The 22836-nt window shown below is 35.3% G+C and overlaps 1 protein-coding gene across 1 annotated transcript; it reads left to right on the top strand.

Moving 5' to 3' along the window:
- Window positions 1–199: 199 nt before the first annotated feature.
- On the top strand, window positions 200–20589 carry LOC106102452 (cartilage oligomeric matrix protein). Its single transcript, XM_013281937.1, has 21 exons — window positions 200–304; window positions 1560–1646; window positions 9997–10167; window positions 10336–10532; window positions 10624–10927; window positions 11182–11361; window positions 12581–12697; window positions 13045–13161; window positions 13455–13574; window positions 13706–13894; window positions 14218–14453; window positions 14982–15134; window positions 15426–15632; window positions 15970–16138; window positions 16246–16423; window positions 16728–16903; window positions 17381–17486; window positions 17970–18179; window positions 18752–18935; window positions 19331–19568; window positions 19916–20589. Exons 2-21 carry the CDS (start codon window positions 1565–1567, stop codon window positions 19999–20001), a joined length of 3420 nt encoding a protein of 1139 aa, XP_013137391.1. The 5' UTR covers window positions 200–304; window positions 1560–1564; the 3' UTR covers window positions 20002–20589.
- Window positions 20590–22836: the final 2247 nt, after the last annotated feature.

The raw sequence follows: 22836 nt of genomic DNA, 5'->3' as shown, positions 1-22836 counted from the left end.
CTTGTTGCGAAAAAATGTAAGAGTCGTTTATTGTGTTTATCCTATGTTTATAGCCAAAGTAAAATGAAGACCCAAATAAAGTTAATTAGGAATTAAAGAGTAGCAAGATATTAATAAATAAACTGTTAGTTAAAATATTATTTAAGCACAAAAAGGATAATCGATTACGAGACGAGTACGGTTTGAATCTGAAACCAATTCAGTCAGTTGCGAAAGCGCGCAGTTCGCGCACGCGCCGTACTAATCTTTGTTTAAAGTTCGTATTTTACGCGGGAAAATTTGGGGTGGATCAATTATTTAAACGGTAATATACCAATGATATTCTAAAAGTTTTAATTTTATAGAGTATTAAAAAACAAATAAAAACTCTAAAAATCGTATCATGTATGTACAGTATTTAGTTATTTATTTCGATGTAGCATCAAGAACTTTTACTTTTTGACCTTTTACCGTAGACATAATAAGAAATTTTAATTGATTAACAACTTTTATTTATGTATATTTAAGTTTGGATACTCGAAAAGTTTTATCTTTAATCTCTTAAAGGTTATCATTATTTATTAAAAACCATTGAAAAGTCCACCGCGGTGTGATAAGATTCTTATTATTTTGATTTAAAATTGCAACCAAAACAGAGATAATTTTATAGCTAACTATTAATTAAAACCTTCTCTTACTTATTTCAATACTATTTAGTCACCTACCTTATATGTAAGCTACCCTATATGTAAGCTTAATATAAAATCTTGGCCTTAGATTAATTTCCCACTCAAATGAAAAAAAAAAACTTGAAAATTAAGCTTGAGATAACTCAGAACATTTTGTTACTAATTACGATGTTCATTACAAATTTCGGAACTTGGACCTAATATTTTTTTTTCAGTTACAGTCTTTAAAAAAAAACATTTTTTCTTGCATGGATTATATAAAAACACTGTCAAGTTGTATTTTATACTTGTTCATGAAGTTTTACTATATGACGTCATAATTTTAAGTAGCACTATCTGTACTAAGAATATATCCAGTCACATATGAATAATGGTATAAATATAAACAATGAAAACTAGTTTTATTGCCTACATACAACAGGTTCAATGTTTATTTCTTCTAAATAAAATGTATTTGAACTAAAGCGAACTGTATACGTTCAGTTCTAACTGACATGGTGCGTGTTTAGGCAATTTTTTGCCTATAGACACACAAACTAGTGCAGGCAAAATATCGACTGTTAGTTGAACTGTATAATTAAAACGTATAGGCAAAATTTTAACTGTCGAACTGCACAATTAAAATTTTGCCTAAACTAATTAGAGAACGTCTTTAGCAAGCTTTAAGGAAGTCAATTCTACTCTTATACTCCAAAATGGTTATTTAAGGTGTATCTCAGTGTCGATATCTCATTAAATCGAAACTAAATGCCATCTTTAGTTACCATTTAAAATCAAACTATGAGTGTGGCATTTCTTGTAGTGAGTAAAGGAAAGTCGTATGGTTTACAAAATCCCGGATTTCCTTACAAATTGATTGGCTGGATTATATTTGCAATTTCCGTTTCACAGGCAATATGGCTTCGACAGCCATATGTGGCCGTTTTGTTTTACTCCTTGCTGCAGTGGCGGCTTCCACGGCGCTCACGTTTGATGAAGGTAAGTTTTCATTGATACACCAATTGTCAATGTACGATTTTAATTGTTGATTTATTTACCTCTCTAACCAATATATTTCGTAACAGCAAAGATATTTTTTGTACTGTTCTCATGAATTAAATATTGATTTCAGCTTCTATTCAAAATAGGGATTTCTCTATAATAAAGCTGTTGCTAGCGACTTCGTCTACTTGGAATTATAGTGCAGTAGAAAGTATAGTCTATGTTACTCAGATAAAATAACTTTTTAAAGGTAAAAGAATTTTTAATTCGGCACAGTAACTTTTGAGATATTTCAATATATACAAAAATACAAATCTTTCTTCCTTATTATTTATATATATTTAGCACGTGATTTATATGTATTACTTCTTCTCTTCTTATCTTAGACATATGCTTGTTAACATTTTAAATGCGAAAGTTTGGATTATTGTTCTTTATGAAATTTGGCATAGATGTAGAACATAATCTGGAAAAACACATAGACTATTAAGTTTTTTTTTTAATTCGTGTTAATGGACTTACAGACGACAGTATCTTTAATTTTTAGTTTGTTTAATCTTGCAGACATTCTATTTCTAATGTGACACAGCACCCTAAGGATAACAGGAATAGTACTTTATTTTAAGACATTTGACACAAGCCCGTGTCTTTATGGCAGTGAAATAAAATGTCGACATACAAATTTACGGCTCTCGTAATAGTAAAGCTATTAGTGTTTACTTATGTTCCAAATGTACTACAAAACAATTACTTAAGTTAGCGTAATTTTAGTGATTATTACGATTTTCCTTTTGATTTGTACTTTCGTACTACGTTCTTACTTACTACTTTTTTGAGTTTGATGTTGTTAAACTAAATCAAGCCTGAAGTAAGCTGTTCTTGTACTTCGACTTTTTTTGTAAATAAGAAGAGTTTTTAAGTTTAGTTTCTGCCGTAGTCAGTCTAGTGGTCACTCAGGGCAACCCTTAAAAACCATAACTTGATACTGAGTGAGGAAAAATATTTTGTTTAATTTAATCCAGATTTATTCAGTTTCATTTATTTATGTAGGAGAGCTTCTAAGTTCTCTATATCTCTGGTCTGTTATTTACGTCTATCTAGAGCCGACAGATTTAACCTTGCCACGATCGTGATCAGTTTGTTCCGCTTTGTTTAGAAACACGTAGTAAGTTAAGTAATACATACATAGTAGCATTTAAGAAAGATATGTTGCTATTTTCTGTGTACCGTCATATCCAAAAGTGTTTTTTTGTGACTGAATGGCCACTGCTTGCTTTGAAGAGGCATTTACAGATTCACCTGGCTTGAGGTGGCCGAGCGCAGATGGCGCTTAGTTTAACTAAGTTAAGTAACTAAGCTCGAGGACTCTCTCAGGAGCCTCGCCACGAGTCGTTACTTCGTTATTATTAGCGGATTGGGAGGTAAAGTGCAGTGTATAGGCTATTAATGTAGCGCGTACCATCTATCCACAGCAACAACGTCATTTGGTATCGTGGTCAAATGGGACGCAAGTCATTTTGTTACATTTTCTAAGGAAATTCTTTCTAATTTCAATTAAAAGTTCCTCCAATTACGTCAAATTACATAAACCTTGTAATATCGCTGTATTGGAGAAATCCTTACATAGCACCAAAGAGATTTAAAAAATATATAGAGGAAAAAATGATGTATGAAACATTTTTCACACTAGCGCTATCTAGAGTCGGATAAAAACACAAACGAATGAATGAATCAAACATTGAGATATTACCGCCCAAAGAAGTTACCGGTGAAAAAATGTTGTTCCCCAAGTCTATGTATTTCTTAAATGTCTTTGTATGGATCGCAGAAATAAGAACGTAATTTGTAAAGTTACTTGAGTTTACGATTAGCTGTTAGTGCATAAGGTCAGTGTGTCACGGGCCATGTGGTGGCCATATTCGGCCAACATGTTTGCGTAAGCCCTTCTTTATAACCGCGTCCAAAACACGTAAGCATTGAACTTACCAAGGAAAGCTGGGATGGATTGTGATATTGTTACATTTACAGGGTTTTTAGGTAAGTGGTAAGTAAAGTATTATTAGTGATTTGAAGATTCAAATCATAGGCGATTTACTTGCAGATATCCAATGCCCAAACATTAAGTAATGTTCAGCCTTAAAAAGTTTCCCAGCTTTCGCCCGTGACACCGTCTGCGCAGATTTAACAAAAAAACAAAAGTAAGTAGTCTATGTGTTCTTCCAGATTCTCTACATCTATGCCGAATTTCATCGAGATCCGTTTAGGCTACAAAGTCTAACAAACATCCATCTAAATTTTCGCATTAATAAAATAATATTAAGGGCTTGTCCCACCAAATTATAAAGTGTTTGATGATAATTGTTGAATCCAACGTGTGAAATATGTGATAGAAATATTGGATTTTGTTACCTTACCTGACAGCGACGTCATTTTAAGCTATTTGAGCCTCTTATCAGCTAGTGGTAGGAATGGCCCTAAGAATTCTTAATTCACTTGTGTAGTTGTCAATTTCATCGATCTATTTACCTCTACGATTATCGTAAATGTGATTTGGTTGACGCTCCAAATAAGGAGACCTTGCAATAAGTCCCACATTGTGGTCTAAATCGGTAAGACCACATGTTCTTGTTAACAATCACACCTACATAGTTACCATAAAATATTCACTGTAAGGGATAAATTCAACATTACTATTTATACGTTGAAATGTAAAAAACATCTGTTTCTTCTTCATGTTCTGTTTAATCAATTATATTGTCCAATTTGTTGTGCCACTTGATTTATGATAGTAAATTACATGTGAACTTTATGATTCTATTTGAGACCGTTCCTAATCGCTATTAAAGATGTGTCGTGTCTGTTAGATCGTTTAATCTACTTTTTGCTGTTTATTTATAATGTGTTAATTTATGTCTTGCTAGTAGACATTTTCTTGGAATAATACTAAGTAAATGGGTTTTAGATTCTATTTAAAAATTGTAGTTACTGCATATATTTCTAAAATGCAAATTAAATAACCTTTTTAATTGACAGATATTTAAATGTTACAGTTCACAAGCTTTACTCTTTGACGCTAGATCATTCAAATGTTTTAACGTCAAAGAGTAAACCTTGTGAACCTTCAAAGGTATATTATTTTTCGGCTAGTAATATATTTTTTTTATTTATTGTTACAGAGGGCAAGGTAATATCGTTGCAAAATACAGTTATATCAAAGTTAGATCATTTGTTCACTCATCCTGCCCACGCCTCACTCGGGACTAGGAGATGCGAACTCAATGTTGCATTTATTCTCATTTGGGAGTCGCATGCGCTTAGGTCATGGACACATGACATACCATGTTCAATGGATATAATTTCTTGATGTGACATATAGAGCGGGTGAACACCTTTGTCTACACTATCGCACAACTGTTTTGTGTCGATTGTTTCGCAGTCCATTTTATTGTTTAGTTGGACTAAAAATCGAGTAGTCTGCGCACCTCCATATAAGCACATAGGAATCAAAGCGCGACTAAACAGTTATGCGATAGTTTTGTCTAAAGTGTGCGCGTGTTCTTAGTCATTATTTGGATTTGGAGCTAATAATACATTACAGTATGATTGGGTCTTAACTTTTTTATCGGTGTTATTGTGGCTTCTTAATTCATTTGTTTTTTTATGTTTGTTACCTGTTAAACGGATGGATGGATGTTTGTTAGAGTTTGTAGCCTAAACTGCTGAACAGATTTCGATGAAATTTGATATAGATATATAGGACAGTCTAGAAGAACAATAGACTACTCACTTTTGTTCCTTTTATTCCACGCCAACGGAGTCGCGGGCAAAAGCTAGTATATTAATGAAATTAAATAATAAATGAAATTAAATCTGTATTTACCGTTGCACTCATAATCGTAAAATAGTCTCTTTTACACGAATTAACGACTCTTAGGGCCTGTCTTACCAAATTGTAAATAGTCTGATAACAATATGAAGGGCATGTCCCACCACTAACTGATAGAGGCTCAGATAGATTAAAAAAGACGTTACTGTCAGCTAAAGTAACAAAATCCGATATTTCCATCACATATTTCACTCGTTACATTGTTATCAGACAGGCCCTTAGTGTCCTATATTAATGCTATGTTAAGATTATGTAACAGTCAAGATAACGGCTTGAATGGAATTAGCGTGGGCAAGGTTTTGCCGACGTGCGTTCAATGAACAATCTGTGACGTCATCGTATTACCTCACTAGCTCAGACAGGCGTTCTAGCGTGAATCTAATGCATGCTAATTTCCACTATTGAATCCTATAATTACATTATCAAGTTGAATTAACGCATCAAATGGAAGACTTTATTAAATCTGAAAACGATTTTACAATGGTTGATATAAAAATTCCTTAAACCATACCATATCGTACTTATGACAATCTATTATATCTACACCAATATTATAAAGAGGAAAGATTTGTATTTTTGTATATAGTTATTCGATTTACAAAAAAACTACTTCCCGATTTCAAAAATTCTTTCACCAATTTTTTTTTACAAAGTTTTGTGACTGAATGGCCACTGTTTGCCTTGAAGAGGCATACATATACGTTTAGAGAGTGACTAAGCTCGAGGGCTGCCTCAGGAGCCTCGGCACAAGCTGTTACTTCGTTTTTATTACCGTATTAGTCTTTTACCAATAGAAAGGTCTATCTATTCGCAACAAAGGCTAGATTTTAATATTATAAATATTTGTATTTTTTGTATGTATTGAAATAACTCGAAAACTAATGGGCCTTTTTCAAAAACTAGGCTGCCTTTTTACTTGTTTTTTTATTCCACGCGGACGAAGTCGCGAGCAATAGTTAAGTTAACTAATGGTAAATAATAATTTACACTAACACCAGTTTACTTTATCCCTTAAAGGATAGTATTCTAGCTTAGAATTATTCACTGGTAACCATGTTACTTTATTAGGTAATTCAAGTCCCACGGAATACAGCGGTCCGATTGTACGTGGGTTGGAGCTTTTTGTCAATAACAGTGTTATAATTTAGATTGTTGGTTGACATTTTGCTTATTGATTATGGTGTAACATAGGATATAGCCATGGTTTTAATACGACCTCATAACCATACCTCATACCCCATAATGTCTACCTCATAACCGTATTCTTACCCTTTTCCCTATGAAATATTTGAATGATTAGAAGTGTACTCTTGTTCCCGCAGTATAATAACAGTTGATAATACTAAAAATTCTTAGTTTTTTTTTTGATAATTAAGTACGTCATACACTATTTTTCGCCCGCGACTTCATGTCTATTCCGTCAATATAAGTCATGACTTGTGTTTACGAGTAACACTAGCAGTAAGTCTTGGCTTCGTCAGCGCGTAAAATTAGACTATAATATTCCCGAGTACATCGTCTACCTTTTATTGGCTAGCCGTTATGTAGATTACCCATAACAAACAAGATCTTGCGGACAGATAAACAAAAAAAAATGGATTTTCATTATAAGGAACGCAAATGTATCGTGTTCGCATCATAGTTTTCTTCTAAATATTACATACAGATATTCCAGTTTTATTATATATAATAGACTAATGGACAGCTGTACTTTTATCACGGGATGGGTATTGAGGTCAGGGTCCCGTCGTGTCCAGGAAGGCCCTACAAGGCGGGGGCGGGTTTTTATCCCTTGACCGTTACTTCGATCCTCACATCACTGCGTTCAATGTTTATTATACCGCTATACCGACGTTTAAGAATTTATTTTTCTTACTGAAGTAAGAACAAAATAAATAATAAATAGTCTCTTAGTGACGATTTGTGCGACAAGAGATAAAAAGTCATTTAAGGGACAAGGATAAACCAGTCGCTGGACATCTTTTTTTAAATGAACGGAACAAAAAGAAGGTTCTATTGTAAGGGCTAGTACATTCCCACTAGTTTTAATTGCTGAAAAACGAAAGAAATTCCCGGTTCATGCAATTAGACGGATATACACTTCGCTTTACATTTAAAACGTTAAACAGAACGGTTGAAAGCTTTGTAGCCTTATGAAATCTTACTCGGTCGAGTAAGCCGTTTATTGCAAACAGCGAAACATCCGGCAATGAAACAAAAAAGTGGCACGTGACTCAAACTTATGTTTGTGTCATCCAAATCGAGAATAATAACAAAAGGGTTGGGTTTTGTGCAAGTCAGTGCCCTTGTTGCGTCATTGAAAACTTTAGAGCGCACACCTTTGATTAATTTATCGCACAACTGTCAAGTCTCTCTTTAATGCCTATATGGTGGTGGGCACACTATTAGATTTTTAGTTCTGTAACTAAATAGTTGAATTGGCTAAACAATCGACAGTCGCTCAGTTGTGTGATAGTTTATTCAAAGGTGTGCCCTCGCTCTTATAATGAAGGTTGCTGAATTCCCGTACATGGCAATATTTGTAGGGTTATTTGCATATTTTATTTTACTCTCCAAGTTTATTGGAAAGAAATGTAACTTTGGAAAACTTTATCAACTCGTGTAAGTTCATGGAATTAATCTAGTTTGTTTTTAATCATGAAGAGCGAACCTAAAGGTATAATTTTTATGGTTTCTTTCTAGGAAAAGATTAAAGAAATAAATTGTTTATAGTTGACTTGGCTAAACTTTTCTGTCCACAACTTTGAAGGACTTTAATTTTAAGCCATGGAATTAACCAATCTAACGATTAAGATATGATCAAGCGAAATTATTGATACCAGAATTATTTAAAAATATTTAAAAACTCTTTACTGGACAAAAAAAAAACTTTTTCACAAAATTCATTGTGGCTCTGTCTACTGAACTAATTATGCAACTGTGGTTCAGGAGACGGGACCTTCTCTTATCCGTTATTAAATTACTAAAGTCCTTTACACACCTTCAGTTACAGCCTGTTAACTTAACTACAATCTATAGAAGCCATAGAAGTCCCAAAATTATATAACAACTAGCTGTTCCCGTGCGGCTTCATCCGCATGAAATTATGACAAATCTAAGCAATCTTGCTTTCTTGATGGTGGTAGCAACTTATGGTTTCTTTCCCACATTAGGGTTTTTATCCATAATATTCCCCCTAAGTTTAATGGCGTGAAAATATATAGCCTAATTATTTTTTAACGAAGGAATTATTCAAAAATATGCTGTTTTTGCTGAGATCTTAGGCAACAAAGAAGTGTGTGTTTACGCTTTATTATAATAGTTTAGATTATAAGGGTCTTTGTCGGATAGATCGATCTTAAAAACACTCACTGTATAAAATGTTTTACGACGTTAGAGCTTTGAGTTACATTTGTATAAAAAATATTCAATACAATTCACAGTGTAAATGCGTGTGAAAAATTACAGCCGTTAATCCAGCTTTCCAGTTACTTGGAACGTGTTGGATGACGCAAAGGTCTGGTCGTATATACTAGTCACTAACTACAAATAGAAGTATTTAAAAAAAATAGAGGCCCTTTTATATATAAACTAGGTTACAGCGTTCTGCAGTTACTGTACTTCTGAGACGGGTTTCTTTTTCGTTTTTAAAATAGACAGGACAATGGATTCTTTTATTGAAGATTCAATGATACGGTGATGCGTCTTTTTATAGATTTTGCCAACTTTGATATAAATTTTATTTGCTTGTAAATTTTTTTAAGATTTTACGGTATATATTAAATCATCATATTCAATATCATGGTAATATTTTAATTCTCGTTTTTACTTCTGAGTTAGATTCGTACAACTATTCACGAAATATGATTTTGCAATACGTTCGTATCTAGCTACGGTTCAGTAGGTCGAAGGCCTCTTATCTCCACAATTCATGAATTCTATCCAATGTTCCTCTTATCTTGCTGCCCCATTGACATTAGTTACAATTTCTTCGCGGATTCCAGATTGACAAAAAAAAATCGTTTATCTTTTTGTTACTACACTGTTATTCAGTATTTAAAATATGCTTTATTCATTTGTTTAAAACATATTTCATTTAACTAATGTTAAGTCGTCTATATATATAATAAAATTTAAGTGTCTGTTAGTAATATCAAAAGAGAATTCCTGATTTCGGGAAGATTATGATGATGAAGATAGCTGGCAGAAAGAAGATGCACGCGGGAATGTTATAGATGACTTAAAAAAAATTCTCGCTAACGAAGTTTGATGGCGACAGCTAGTTCTATACTAATTAAGAACCTTTTACTTTTATTGGTAGTCAATTTTAAAAGCAACGCTCTATGCACTGCTATTTAAGACTGAAAATTCCCTGTTATCAATAAATAGATCTCTTCAATTGAAGAATGATAATCTCACAAATCACATTTATTCTGAAGTTTAATTTTATTTCAATTCCAGAAGCGACAAACGATGTGATTGCGGCAGCAGGCTCAGCTCGTGACGGCGGAGAGGTCGCCGTCTTAATCAAAGGCCCAGAGGGGAAGAGTAACAGACGAGAAATATTGTTCCGTGCCATGGCTTCCGATGACGACGCCATTTCAATGTACTATAATCATAAGACGAACAAAAGTAAGTGTACATTTACTAGTGAATAATAATAATAAAAGAATATACTAGCTCGGTTTAGAAATTCACTAGAAAAAGAAAGCGACCCAACTATCTTAGGAGTGTCAATCGGATTTTTTTTTAATTCGTTTTTAAATAATTAGTTTTTTTTAAATGTATGTTTGTTTTTAGTATCTCTTGAGAGTCTTAACGGCAGCAACCTAAAAGGAGTGTCCTGGGGTCTCGGGACTCATTCGCATGAGAAGCTTATCCTTGTAGTGGCGACAGATAGAGTGAAATTGTATGCTGGCTGTAAATCCCTCCACTGGCATGATATGCCAGGACAGCACGATGTTCTACAGCTGTTCTCTAAACAGAAGTTAAAACTGGTATGCTATAATCATCTTACGAGTCCTTTCTATTCCCTAAAAATTAACTAGCTCAAAATTATTCTAAGTGGTAAAATATATTTTTTTCCAGTATCATGAAAAAAGTGTACCAATCGAAGTGTATGGCAATGAACACGCAGCATTAGACGCTTTAAGTTGCGAAGCTCATGAGAATCCATTAAAACCACCAACAGTAATGTCTTCTGATAAATCTGACGTAGAAGATGTCAAAGAATTCATCGCTAAAGACGCTCGGAGGAAGAGAGAGGAAGAACAAATGCAAGGAGATGATTATAGAACGAATTATATAGATCCAAATGGGATACTTCCACAGCCACCGCAAGCGACTACACAAAGAGGTGATATTCCATCGATGGATATAGAATCATGTGATGGTATGTATTCATTCATCTTTTTTATCTATTTAATATACTTTATGACTTGATTGATTTACTTGGTTTCAATTTCTTTATTGAATGTATTTTAAGTCTAATCTTTCTGTCTTTGTCATGTTATTTCCAAGCATCAGGTTTCATTCTCAAGATGAATCTAACATTTGTCATTGCGGTCCACAATTCCTTCCTAATTATGACAACTTTTCCTCAATCTTTATTTCTACACACTAATAGTACCATGTTTTTGTCCGCAGATGAATTAATTCGTCAGCTAAACCTTCTGAGACAAACCATTGAAATGCTTCGTAGAGAAATGGCGGATCAGAAAGGCAATATTGACAATTTGAGGAACCAATTGCGTGTCTGCTGCAACCGAGTACAACCTCCACCGCCGCCGCCGGTCGAAAGATGCACCACATCTTCATGTTATCCTGGTTATTGAACATTTCTTTTACATGTATTATAGTTTCTAATTTATTGTACAATTTTTCGAAATCTCTTATTCAGTATTTTTTAATTTGTTCATTCCTATATCTGGTTTCGATCCAAATTTTAAATCTAGTGGAGGCGTAAATCCCGTATATGGTAGCATTGTGTTAATTCTTTTTATTCGGTTATCTTATTAACAATATTTGATAAATCTGAGAGATATTGTAAAATAAGGCATGCACACCATTGACTAAAATATCGCAAAACTGTTGAGTCCCGCTAAGTTTCCTATTAGCTTATATGGAGGCGCGCACACTACTTGATTAGTTGTGCAACTAAACAGTTGAATTGGCTGCGAAACAATCGACAATCGCATAACAGTTGTGCGATAGTTTAGTCAAACCGCCCAACGTAAAAAGTTCTTGACCAGAAGTATATTAGAATTTACAAATTACAGCTAAATGTTTAGTTTATTTAATGTTTGGATTTGAACCAGATATAGTTTATGTGAAGGTAAATCAAGCAACAAAATGTATTTGTCGAATGAGTGGGTTTTAATTAAATACTTCGTAAATATTGAACGCGTTTTATTTCAATAACCACATTCCTTTATTGGCTTAGTTCGCTGCCTACATTGTACATAGTTTTGAGTTCCGCCTACTCGGAATTATTGAACTTTGAGTTGCTTGATTAATCTTGGCAAATGGATCAGGTAAAATATTTTATTCGATTCAATGAGATACTTTGGATTTATTTAGCACATTTTCTTTGTTTTGCCTTTAAATCCTAGGTTGGTATAATTCGGCATTTCACGAATTATTTTATGTCTGAAAACATATATGAACAACTGGCCCGCGGGTCGCATCCGGTCTGTTGTAAAATATGATCCGGCACGCGAGACATTTTGAAAAAAACAATTAAAAAAATACATTAGGTATTTATACTCAGATAGTGACAGTGAGGCGGCAAACATCAAATATTGCACGCTACAGTTTTCCCCTCAACATGTCAAAGGTTGCCCAAACCTTGTCTAAAACATGAATTCCGTTAAAAGTTTGCTTCACGATACAACAGAACCAACACTAATTCAAAACATCCAAACATCATAAAAAGTCAATTATGATTAGGATAAAAAAATTTGACCTCCTGACCTAAAGGGCATGTTCCTTCATAAACCAGTCAAATCAGGACTTAAAATCAACTATAATACAAACAAATGACTAGGTGTGGAATGTCGTAACACGGCGAGTGGTGTCCAATGCGGTTCCTGTCCCCGCAACATGGAGGGAGACGGTAGACGATGCAGACCCATACTATGTAACAGAAGACCTTGCTCCCAAGGTAAGATATATTTTACGAAATACGAGCATAGTTAAGAGTACAGAAACCCATTCATATTTGAGTCAAGATTCGACCTTAATTAGTTGGTTCATTGCTGTAACAGCGAAAACTTCTCTTTTATATTACTATTTCTTTATTTAGGTAACTAAATCAGTTTTGATTCGTGTGATTTAAATAGGAAACTTAGTTTCTCATTGCAATTAAACATTAAAGAATTTCGTTCTAAGGTACAAAAGAACAAATACTCTCGGAATTTAAGTTCACCCTTTCATAAAAGCTGAATAAAGTAAACAAGCGTACAGTATAGCATTCCATCTTCTTTTATCTTTATTCTATGTTTATTATAGGAGAATACTGTGAGGACACGGAGCAAGGCTACCGCTGTGAAAGATGTCCCTCAGGACAGAGCAGTGATGGCTTGACTTGTCGTTCTTCTTGCAGCTCTAACCCTTGTTTCGGTGGTCGTAAGTATACTTCTATATCTTAGACAGACGTAATTACATGTTAAATGCATTTTTTTAAATACTTTAAATTGAAACGGACAGTAAATTGAATACATCAACGGAAAAATAAATATTTTTTTTAAATTGTCTATTGGGTAGGGAAGAGAAGACTGATGTATAAATGCATCATCATGCATTTAAGTGTTAAATCTCGTATTTTAATTACTGAGTTATCATCAAATTCGATATTACTCGTTGTTATTTCTTTTAGTTTGTGTACTAAATCTGTCTAATTTTGAATCCTCTTATTTCAGGTGTTGCCTGTCAAGATTTACCTGGAGGCGGTTACCGCTGTGGCCCCTGCCCAGCTGGTTTCCATGGCAACGGCGAGGACTGCCAAAGGTTATCGTGTCATCATATTTCGTGCTATCAGGGTGAGACAAATTCTGTTCAAAACAAACCGCCATATTTTTAACAAACTTATGGTAAAAATTAATTACTCAGGCCAGGTAAAATTTGTTTTGATTCTTTTTTCATTCAATGAAATTCTGTTTATCGTTTTCAGGTGTGGAATGTCAAGAGACATCATCAGGACCACGTTGTGGATCCTGTCCTGAAGGTTACCTGGGAGACGGGCAGAGATGTCAGCATATCTGCGACGCCAGAAGACCTTGCAGGGAGAGGAAGTGCACGCCAGTATCTACCAGCCCGTACTACCAGTGTCAGGAGTGTCCGAAAGGATTTCAATGGAGTGGTATGAATCTAAATCTTATTAAAGTTAAATTCTTATGAGTAATTTTTAAAATTAAATTTCAATTTTATGGTTTTAATTTTGAATTTAAAATTTCTCTTAGGTACGGTGCAAAAATTAACATCCTGTACATCAATAAGTGTTAGATCGTCAGTGACTTAAGGTTAAGCCTTAGTCCTGCAGGTCCTGGGTTCGAATTCAGTACCAATGTAATTTTTCATTTCCACCTCCAGTCCAACGTCTATTGCCTACTGACTCCTAACTTAGTCTATACTTGAAACTCCTCAGTCAGGGCTGATGATGCTTGATAGAGAATTTTTTCCTAGGTTACAGCTGTGTGGATATTGACGAATGTGATTTGATCCGTCCATGCGACGAGCTGGTCTCGTGTCGTAATGAGGAGGGTGGGTTTACTTGCGGGCCGTGTCCTGCCGGGTACGCGGGCAGTGCGGGGTGGCGCGGCGCGGGGGAGGAGCGGCGCCGCGAGCGCTGCATTGATATCGACGAGTGTGAAGATGGACGCACCAGCTGTCCTCGAGGACGGCTTTGTGTTAACACACCGGTAGGTATAAACTATTTGTAAGGCGTTGTAGAATCTTACGCTTTTAAGACTGTCTTCTGTCTGAGTATGCTGGATGCTTGCTAACAAACTTAGATGATCAGTAATGCTTGGGGACGTACAAGACCATTTTAAGATATGTAACATATTAGGTACTTTTGTAATAAAATATTGGTCTACCCTAAGTAGGCCTAGTCAAGCTAACGTAGGGTAGGAGGGTAGTCTCCGAGCCCCTCTGAGGGGACGTATAGTATGTTGGTGATGATGATGATAGTAAAATATTTACTATAAAAGAATTGATTTAACAGTGGTAGACGCCAGCAATAACTCTTGCTCGAATTTGGCTACTCACCCAGTACACACTCACACAAAAGACAGAGATGCGATGGAAGCGATTCTGCGTTTTATGTGATGAGTGGAGGAGTATATTCTAGTTATGGTTGTATTATTGGACGTTGAATCTAGCAATTCCTAGATTTGACGTCCATAACCAGGTAAACTGCATTAATGGTTTTACTTTACGTATTGTAGGGTTCGTATACATGCGTGCCGTGCGGTGGCAACTACTACGTGAATACATCACGGCCGTGCTTAGAGCCGGGCTCACTAGTGCAACGCTGCGACTCCGCGCGCTGCCGCCGGTATAACGCCGTCTGCGGGTTCGGACAGGAGTGCGTCTGTGCGGTAAGTTCCGAACTAGACACACTAACATGAGAAAAAAACACATTGACACATTAGAAACTAAAAACTATAGACACATTAACACCAAGTAGACATCCAAAGGTAGTACATAACTACAGACCCGTGAACACGAAGTAGACACCAGAAAGGATTACATAACTATAGACACCACAACACTAAGTAGTCATAAGAAAGAAGTACCTAACTACAGTCGTATTAACACGAAGTAGACATCAGAAACTTAGTATTTAGTAAGTATTGATTTTAAACGAAGTATTTTCATATCAATTTCAGACCGGATGGGCGGGCAACGGTACTGTTTGTGGACCGGACAGAGATATAGACGGATATCCGGACCATAAGTTGCCGTGTAACGAAATACACTGCAAAGCTGACAATTGTCCGGATGTGTCAAACTCCGGACAGGAGGACGCGGACGGTGATGGCATTGGAGACTCCTGTGATGCTGATGCTGATGGTGACGGCATTCCTAATATTCCGGTTAGTTATATTGTAAACTAGTTATAGCTGGTGACTTCGCACGGTGTTAAAAAATCTACAGATAAATATAGGCTATGTTAATGTGATAGGTAAGGTAGGGCAAAACAAAAAAAACTTTTTCTCTCGTAGCATGGGTCAAAGGTAGCCTGAAAAAGAGAAACCCTGTCACATGTTAGTAACTGTTTTATTTTCGGATAAGGCCAGATACAATTTAACTGTAATTTATCTTAGTTTTTAGTATTTCCAGTTAAGGTTTTGTGATTTTAATGGCTTTAGCCCACACTGCCCACTCTTGGCTGTATCCGTGGGCCAAAATTAACATTTACATTTGTTTTAGGATAACTGTCCACTGGTATCAAATCCGGATCAACTGGATAGGGATGAAGACCGTAGTGACAAAAGAGGTGATGCGTGTGACAACTGTCCTCGACGGTACAACCCGGGACAAGAGGACGCAGACCGCGATGGCATCGGTGACCTCTGTGACACTGATATGGACAATGATGGTAACACCAAATACTTTAAGTCTTACTAAAATTACTTGTAGTTCCATTCCGTCTTCTTTAACGACATTATATCGCCCCGTTTTTCTTATGTTCATAATATTTCCAAGGTATTGTAAACGAGGATGACAACTGTCCCCGTGTCCACAACCCGGGTCAAGAGGACATGGACGGTGACTACATAGGTGACGCGTGTGACAACTGTCCTCGTGTCCGTAACCCAGCGCAGGACGACGCTGACAAAGATAACGTCGGTGACGCGTGTGACAGCGATGTTGACCGCGACCAGTAAGATATTTGAAAATTGTAATAAAAAAAAATAACTTTGGTAACTGCTTAATTGAAAGGAAAGCTGAGAATTAAAGTCTCGAGTAACCTCCTTCCAAAACCTGTCAAAAAAGGCTGCGTCGTATAAACCTCACCCAGGTGTACTATAAAAACTGGTACTAAATGTTACAGTCCAGTTACACAATCGGGCAGATTAGGCATGGATTGCTGTTTCCACTAAGCCAGTTTATTGCCATTCCAGTCGTTGAAAGTTACAGGCAAATGTTCTGGACAGGTGTAGGATAAGTTCGCGTTTATATTACAGAGATGGTGTTCAGGACGGTTTAGACAACTGTCCTAACCTAGCCAACAGTGACCAGCTGGACGTGGACAATGATGGCAAGGGTGATGCCTGCGATGATGACATTGACGGTGATGGCATACCAAACTTAGAGGACAACTGTCCTCTTGTACCTAACTCCAATCAATTGGATAGTAATGGTAATAAAATTATTATTTTCACTACTAGCTAAAAATAGTAATTATTTCAGATATTTGAGATTGTAAGCTAACTAACGGCTGGACACTAAAACGTTCACATGAACACGTTCACACGAGATCACGTTTTAATTCCAAATTCAATTAAGACATCTGTCAGATTATAAGTGTTTTCTTAGCGCAGTATTTAATTCGTTTCAGTAATCGGCTATTATTTCAACATAACATAGTTTTGGTGGAATTGTGAAAAGAAATCAGTTGCTAGTTTAAGATTTAGTACTCTACAAGTAGCTTAGTAGTTTCTCTATCTCTTCTTTATTAGTTATTTGATATATTTAACCTCATTCTGACACTAAAATGAATCTTGAATTAAAAATTCACTTGAAATTCTCACATACTGCACGAAGAGTCGTTAAATTGGTCACCTTATTCGATTTTGAGTGTAACTGTAAGTATTTTATTTCATTTATCATATTTTAGGCGACAGTGTTGGTGACTTATGTGATAATGATTTCGACGGAGATAATGTTACAAACTCTTTGGACAATTGTCCAAATAACTCCAAGATATTCCGCACTGACTTTAGGTGAGAATTGCATTTTTGGTAATAATCCAATCCAGGAATGGAATCCTAAATCCTGGATTGGATTACCATTACCCACGAGAATTCGTGGGTAACAACATGATATAATAAAAACTTTATTTTATTGTTCACATTCCGTATTTTTTTATTTGTAAATGTCAAAATTCAAATGCTTAAAAGATAACAAAATCATGCCATTGGCTAACAATTACCGTTACAATCTTGCTTCTTTGCTGCTATTGGCTTATCGCTTCTGTCTAGTACTCGCATGGTAATTTTTTCCAATTTATTCATCCCTTTAATTAAGTACCGTGATAATGTATAGCGTACAGCTTGTCTTATATTTAGACCTTTTGTAAAAAAAATCTTTAAAAATATGGTCTAATTGCTGATATCTTACGTAACAAAGAATTTTGTCTACGCTTTATTACATTAAGTGTAGAAGTATAGATATGAATAGATAGATAATATTTCTCTATATTTTAGAGAATACATGACAGTAAGGTTAGACCCTGAGGGTGAGTCTCAGCAGGACCCTAACTGGGTGATAGCTAACGACGGCGCCGAGATCCTGCAAACCCTTAACTCGGACCCTGGACTCGCTGTTGGCTTTGACAGTTTCGGTGGTGTTGACTTCGAAGGAACTTTGTTTGTTGACACTCAAATAGATGATGATTATGTAGGATTTATATTTGGGTGAGTATTTTTTTTTTTAACAAAAGGTGGCAAACGAGCAAGCCGCCACCTGAAGCCGCCAAAATGGCGGAGCGACCGCTGCCCATAGACATCCGCAATTGCAGATGCGTTGCCTACCCTTATCCGACAGTGGAGATGCACATAAAGAGGATATTTCCCCTTCCTATGTATCTCCCCCTCTGTCAAATCCACTTCCCCATCCTATCCTTATAAGAAAAGGGTGGTAAAGAGAAAGGGACTTAAATTAGGTATAAAAAACAAATATTAATTTTGTGGTTAATTACATAGACACACATTTATCTTCTAGAACAAATGTAAAATATGATGATATAAAAACAAACACTCAATTTCTTTTTCAAACTACGCGAACAAAACAAAGTAAAAAAAGTTTGACTGAAGCGTTACTTTTATACCCTCCCTGTTTAAGTTATAATAATTTTTTCTTGAATTAATTTTTGCATTAAATAGCATAACTACAGAAGTAATTATTGTTTTACCAACATTTTAAAACCATCATCAAAGTCGAAAGAGACGAAAAATGATAGAATGGTCTTTTAACTGTATTATATCAGATATCAGAACAACAAGCGGTTCTACGTGGTGATGTGGAAGAAGAACACGCAGACGTACTGGCAGACGACGCCGTTCCGCGCAGTCGCCGAGCCCGGGATACAACTGAAGCTGGTCAATTCAAAGACCGGTCCTGGGAAGACGCTGCGTAACGCGCTCTGGAACACGGAATCCACTCCTGATCAAGTAAGATTCTATTAAATTGTGAATATTTACGTATTTCCAAGGGTAAAATGTGATGGATTTCAGAGCTGATCAAGGTAAACTGCTGTATTTAGAATAATCATAGCCCAACGACAAAATCATTAACTAGACTATATCTAGCTATGGCATCTTATATTAATATTGTTTTCGAAATACGTTTATATTCAATTTACTTTCTTAAATTCTTTAGGAGGCAGCTGTCCCCCCTATCAATCTGACCGAGCCCATGAGAGCTATTTTATGACTTCTTAATCTTTTTTTTTATGTTATACTCAATCTTGTGCATTTAGGGACTTAATAACAGTAATAAAAATGTATAGTTTACCAACACGCTCATAAAATGTGTAGAAAATATCCTTAAACTTGGTGAATACCAGGTGACTCTCCTCTGGAAAGACCCTCGCAATGTCGGCTGGCGTGAGAAGACCGCGTACCGTTGGCGTCTGCTGCACCGCCCTAAGATCGGTCTCATCCGGCTGAAGATATACGAGAACAACCGGCTGGTAGCTGACTCCGGCAACGTGTACGACTTCACGCTGAAGGGAGGCCGCCTCGGCGTCTTCTGTTTCTCGCAAGAGATGATCATCTGGTCCAACCTTGTGTACCGGTGTAATGGTTAGTACACAGTACACATACACATTTACACAAATACACATTTGGTATTAGCTAACTTAATTATCAGTTTAGTATTTTGACTGGTAAAAAGGAATAGAAGGGTGAGAGTTAATGTGAAAGGTTCGAGCTCTTTTAACAAACTGCTCATAAATTATAACATACTGATGACCGCGGCTCCGTCTGCACGGAATTAAATCAGAACTAGTGCTTGACTTCTGATTTACCACTTCCAGAATATGTTTGACATCTGTACTTTTCATCACTACTCATGCAGTCGTTATGTAATGATTACAATCCATACATCCAAGTTTTCGTATTAATGTTAGTAAGATTTGTGTTGTTTTCAGATAAAATACCTTCGAACATCGTTTCGGAACTACCGACACGGCTGTTGAAGAAATTGGAAGTCGACCACAACTTTATTTATGTATAAATACTGCTTCAGTATTGAAACGGACTTTAAATTGTTACTAATAAGAAAAAAATAGAATTTTACGTTGATATAAATGTTGGAAAACCTTGTCACAATAATAGTTACAGAATTTATTTAAAGCTTTAATTTCTTACTGCTAGTAAAGTGGTTTCACTTAACCATGTGTTCGCATATTTGATTTTTTTTTAGTTTTAGTTATAACTTTATTAAGACCTGTCCTACCAAATTGTAAATTGTATGATAACAAACGTGTAAAATATGTAACGGAAATATCGGATTTTGTTACTTTAACTGACAGTAGCGTCGCTTTTATGCTATCTGAGCCTTTATCAGCCAGTAGTGGGACAGGCCCTTGGACTTTTAAATAATAAATCTTTCCACTTTATTCATAAAATTTACGTTTGGAATATAAGAATAGGAAAATAAAATCTGTTTCTTAATATTTTTTTTAAACCAAATTAAGTGCCATACTTTATAGTGTCGGGACATATGTGTTCACAATACTTTGTGTTTTATTATACTTAAACGCAGTATCAGGTATACTAAGTAAGGTTTTATATGAATTTAACAGATTTCTGAGGTATTTAAAGCAATAAATATATTTTTAACAAATAAAGTGTTTTAAAATTTTTTAAAAACCTTTTTTTCAATACATTTTGATATAATCTGTGTTTAAATTCTTATTTCAAATCGAACCATAAATGACATTGATAATTGACAAATAATGACAATCAGTATCTGACGAGTGTTGTTTTTATATTTTTGTAAGTTATTTTGTAAATTGTACTTAGATTTTTCCTAAAAAAAATTGGTATCGTTAGATCAAATCAAATGGAACAAAGTTTACCGGAGATTGAAAGTAATAAAGATCAGGAAATGCAAGTCGATGACATTCATGAAATTGTACACGAACAAACAGATCAGACACAAAACATAGATAAAAAGGTAGACGCTGTAGAAGGGAATGTTGAAGCAATTGTTAGAAAAGAGTCGACTGTCCACGCTAGTACTAGTAAAGTAAATTCTATAGTAACCAAAGAATTGATAAGGGGTCGTCAAATTTTACTACGTAAATGTAAAACGAAGTCTAAAGATTTATTAGCAAAATTAGCCAAAGGTTTTGTACCCATTACTTTTGAAATAGTACCTAAAGTTGGCAGAAGGAAAAGGAATCGTAGATTATTTATCTGTGAGAAACGTACTGTTCGATCAGAACGCAATTTACGACGAAAATATAATGGCCGTTCCAGGTATGGTCGATGTGAGCAATCCTGTCGTTCTAGAAGGAACTACTGATTATCTACCAAATGCTGTGACTACTAAGACCATAGTACCCGTCGTTTTAACAGGATAAAGACCGCTACACACCTTTAGTTTTACAGTCCAGTCGTTACGATAAATCTATGATGGCAAAACTGAAGACTGAACAGTTCACAGTTTGTTAGATTTATTTGATGATCTAAACAAATCTTGAACGTGTGTGGCGGGCTTAAAACGGACAACAAAATGACAATACCAATATTGTTACCCTACGTAAAAAAGGTTTCTTATCTATTTTATCTGAAATTTATTTAATTTTTATTAAATTATATTAATAAATACTCTTTTCAATTTAGTGTAGTAAATAAATTATTAGCTAAGATTTAAAAACATTGGTTTTGAGTTTCGTTAAATTAGTTGACATCAAGTTTAGGATTATCCATTAAAAGAAGAAATAGGCGGTTCAACGAAAACACTAGTTTTGAAAATCGACTACGAATACGTTGAGAAATTCTTGTTAAACAGAACATATTGCCTCGCAAGCACTCAGTGCGAATTGAACGCAAACAACTTACATCGATAGACAATCCATTTACGAGCTTTTATTTTCTTTAAACAGTAAAAAACAGGTGTAACTCTATAGAGTGAATTACGCCCACTTTACGCGCACAGTTTAAACTGTACAGTTCGACTTTTCAGTTAAAACTGTCAGAATTGTGGTAGGTGGCTTTAAGTTTCCATAATTCAGTATACGAGTAGTTACTTTATATCTTTTTAAAGAGGCGAAAGTAATAACCTCCTAAACGGTTTTAAAGAACTTGATGTTTGTACAGACATGTAGAACATAGTCTGGAAATACACACTTTTTACTAAGTTTTCTTTCCTTCTTCGACAAAGTCTAGCATAAGTATCTAAAATGGCAAGATCTTAAAATATGGACATTATCAAGTAACAAATTCTCGTATTTTTTTTATAACATAAGGTGGCAAACGAGCAACCAGCCACCTGAATCTGCCAAAATGGCAAAGCGACCGCTGCCTATAGACATCCGAATTGCAGATGCGTTGCCTATCCTTATCCGACGGAGGAGACGCACAAAAAGAGAATATTTCCCCTTCCTATGCATCTCTACCTTCAAATCCACCACTTCGGGCACCCACACAATAGGGTGGTAAAGAGAAAGGGACTCAAATTAGGGTCTGTACGAGATGGTTGATACCGTCTAGACAGAATTTCATTAAGTGACCAGAGCGTAGCGTACTTGCTTCAAATACATTTGATTAAAATAAATAACAAGAATAATTAAATGATTTTGTTTTAATAAAAAAAGAATATCTCTAAATGTGTAATATAAAATTATCTTGCAAATTAAACGCAAACTGTTTTTAGGTTAGATTGAAAACACATTTTATGTTTTTGTGAATGTTGACCCCAGGGCGCGTTGTCCGCGTTCATAAAAGCAATAATTTGTAACTATTCAACGGAGAAATAACTCCGAACTCATAAATATCAGAAACAATTTCCTCTTATTACGGAAATATGAAATTCCATTCGTGGACTAATGAAAATAAATAA

The sequence above is a fragment of the Papilio polytes genome, unplaced genomic scaffold (genome assembly GCF_000836215.1).
Source record: "Papilio polytes unplaced genomic scaffold, Ppol_1.0 DF823923.1, whole genome shotgun sequence".
NCBI lineage: Eukaryota > Metazoa > Arthropoda > Insecta > Lepidoptera > Papilionidae > Papilio > Papilio polytes.
This window is presented reverse-complemented; position numbering and strand designations above follow the sequence as displayed.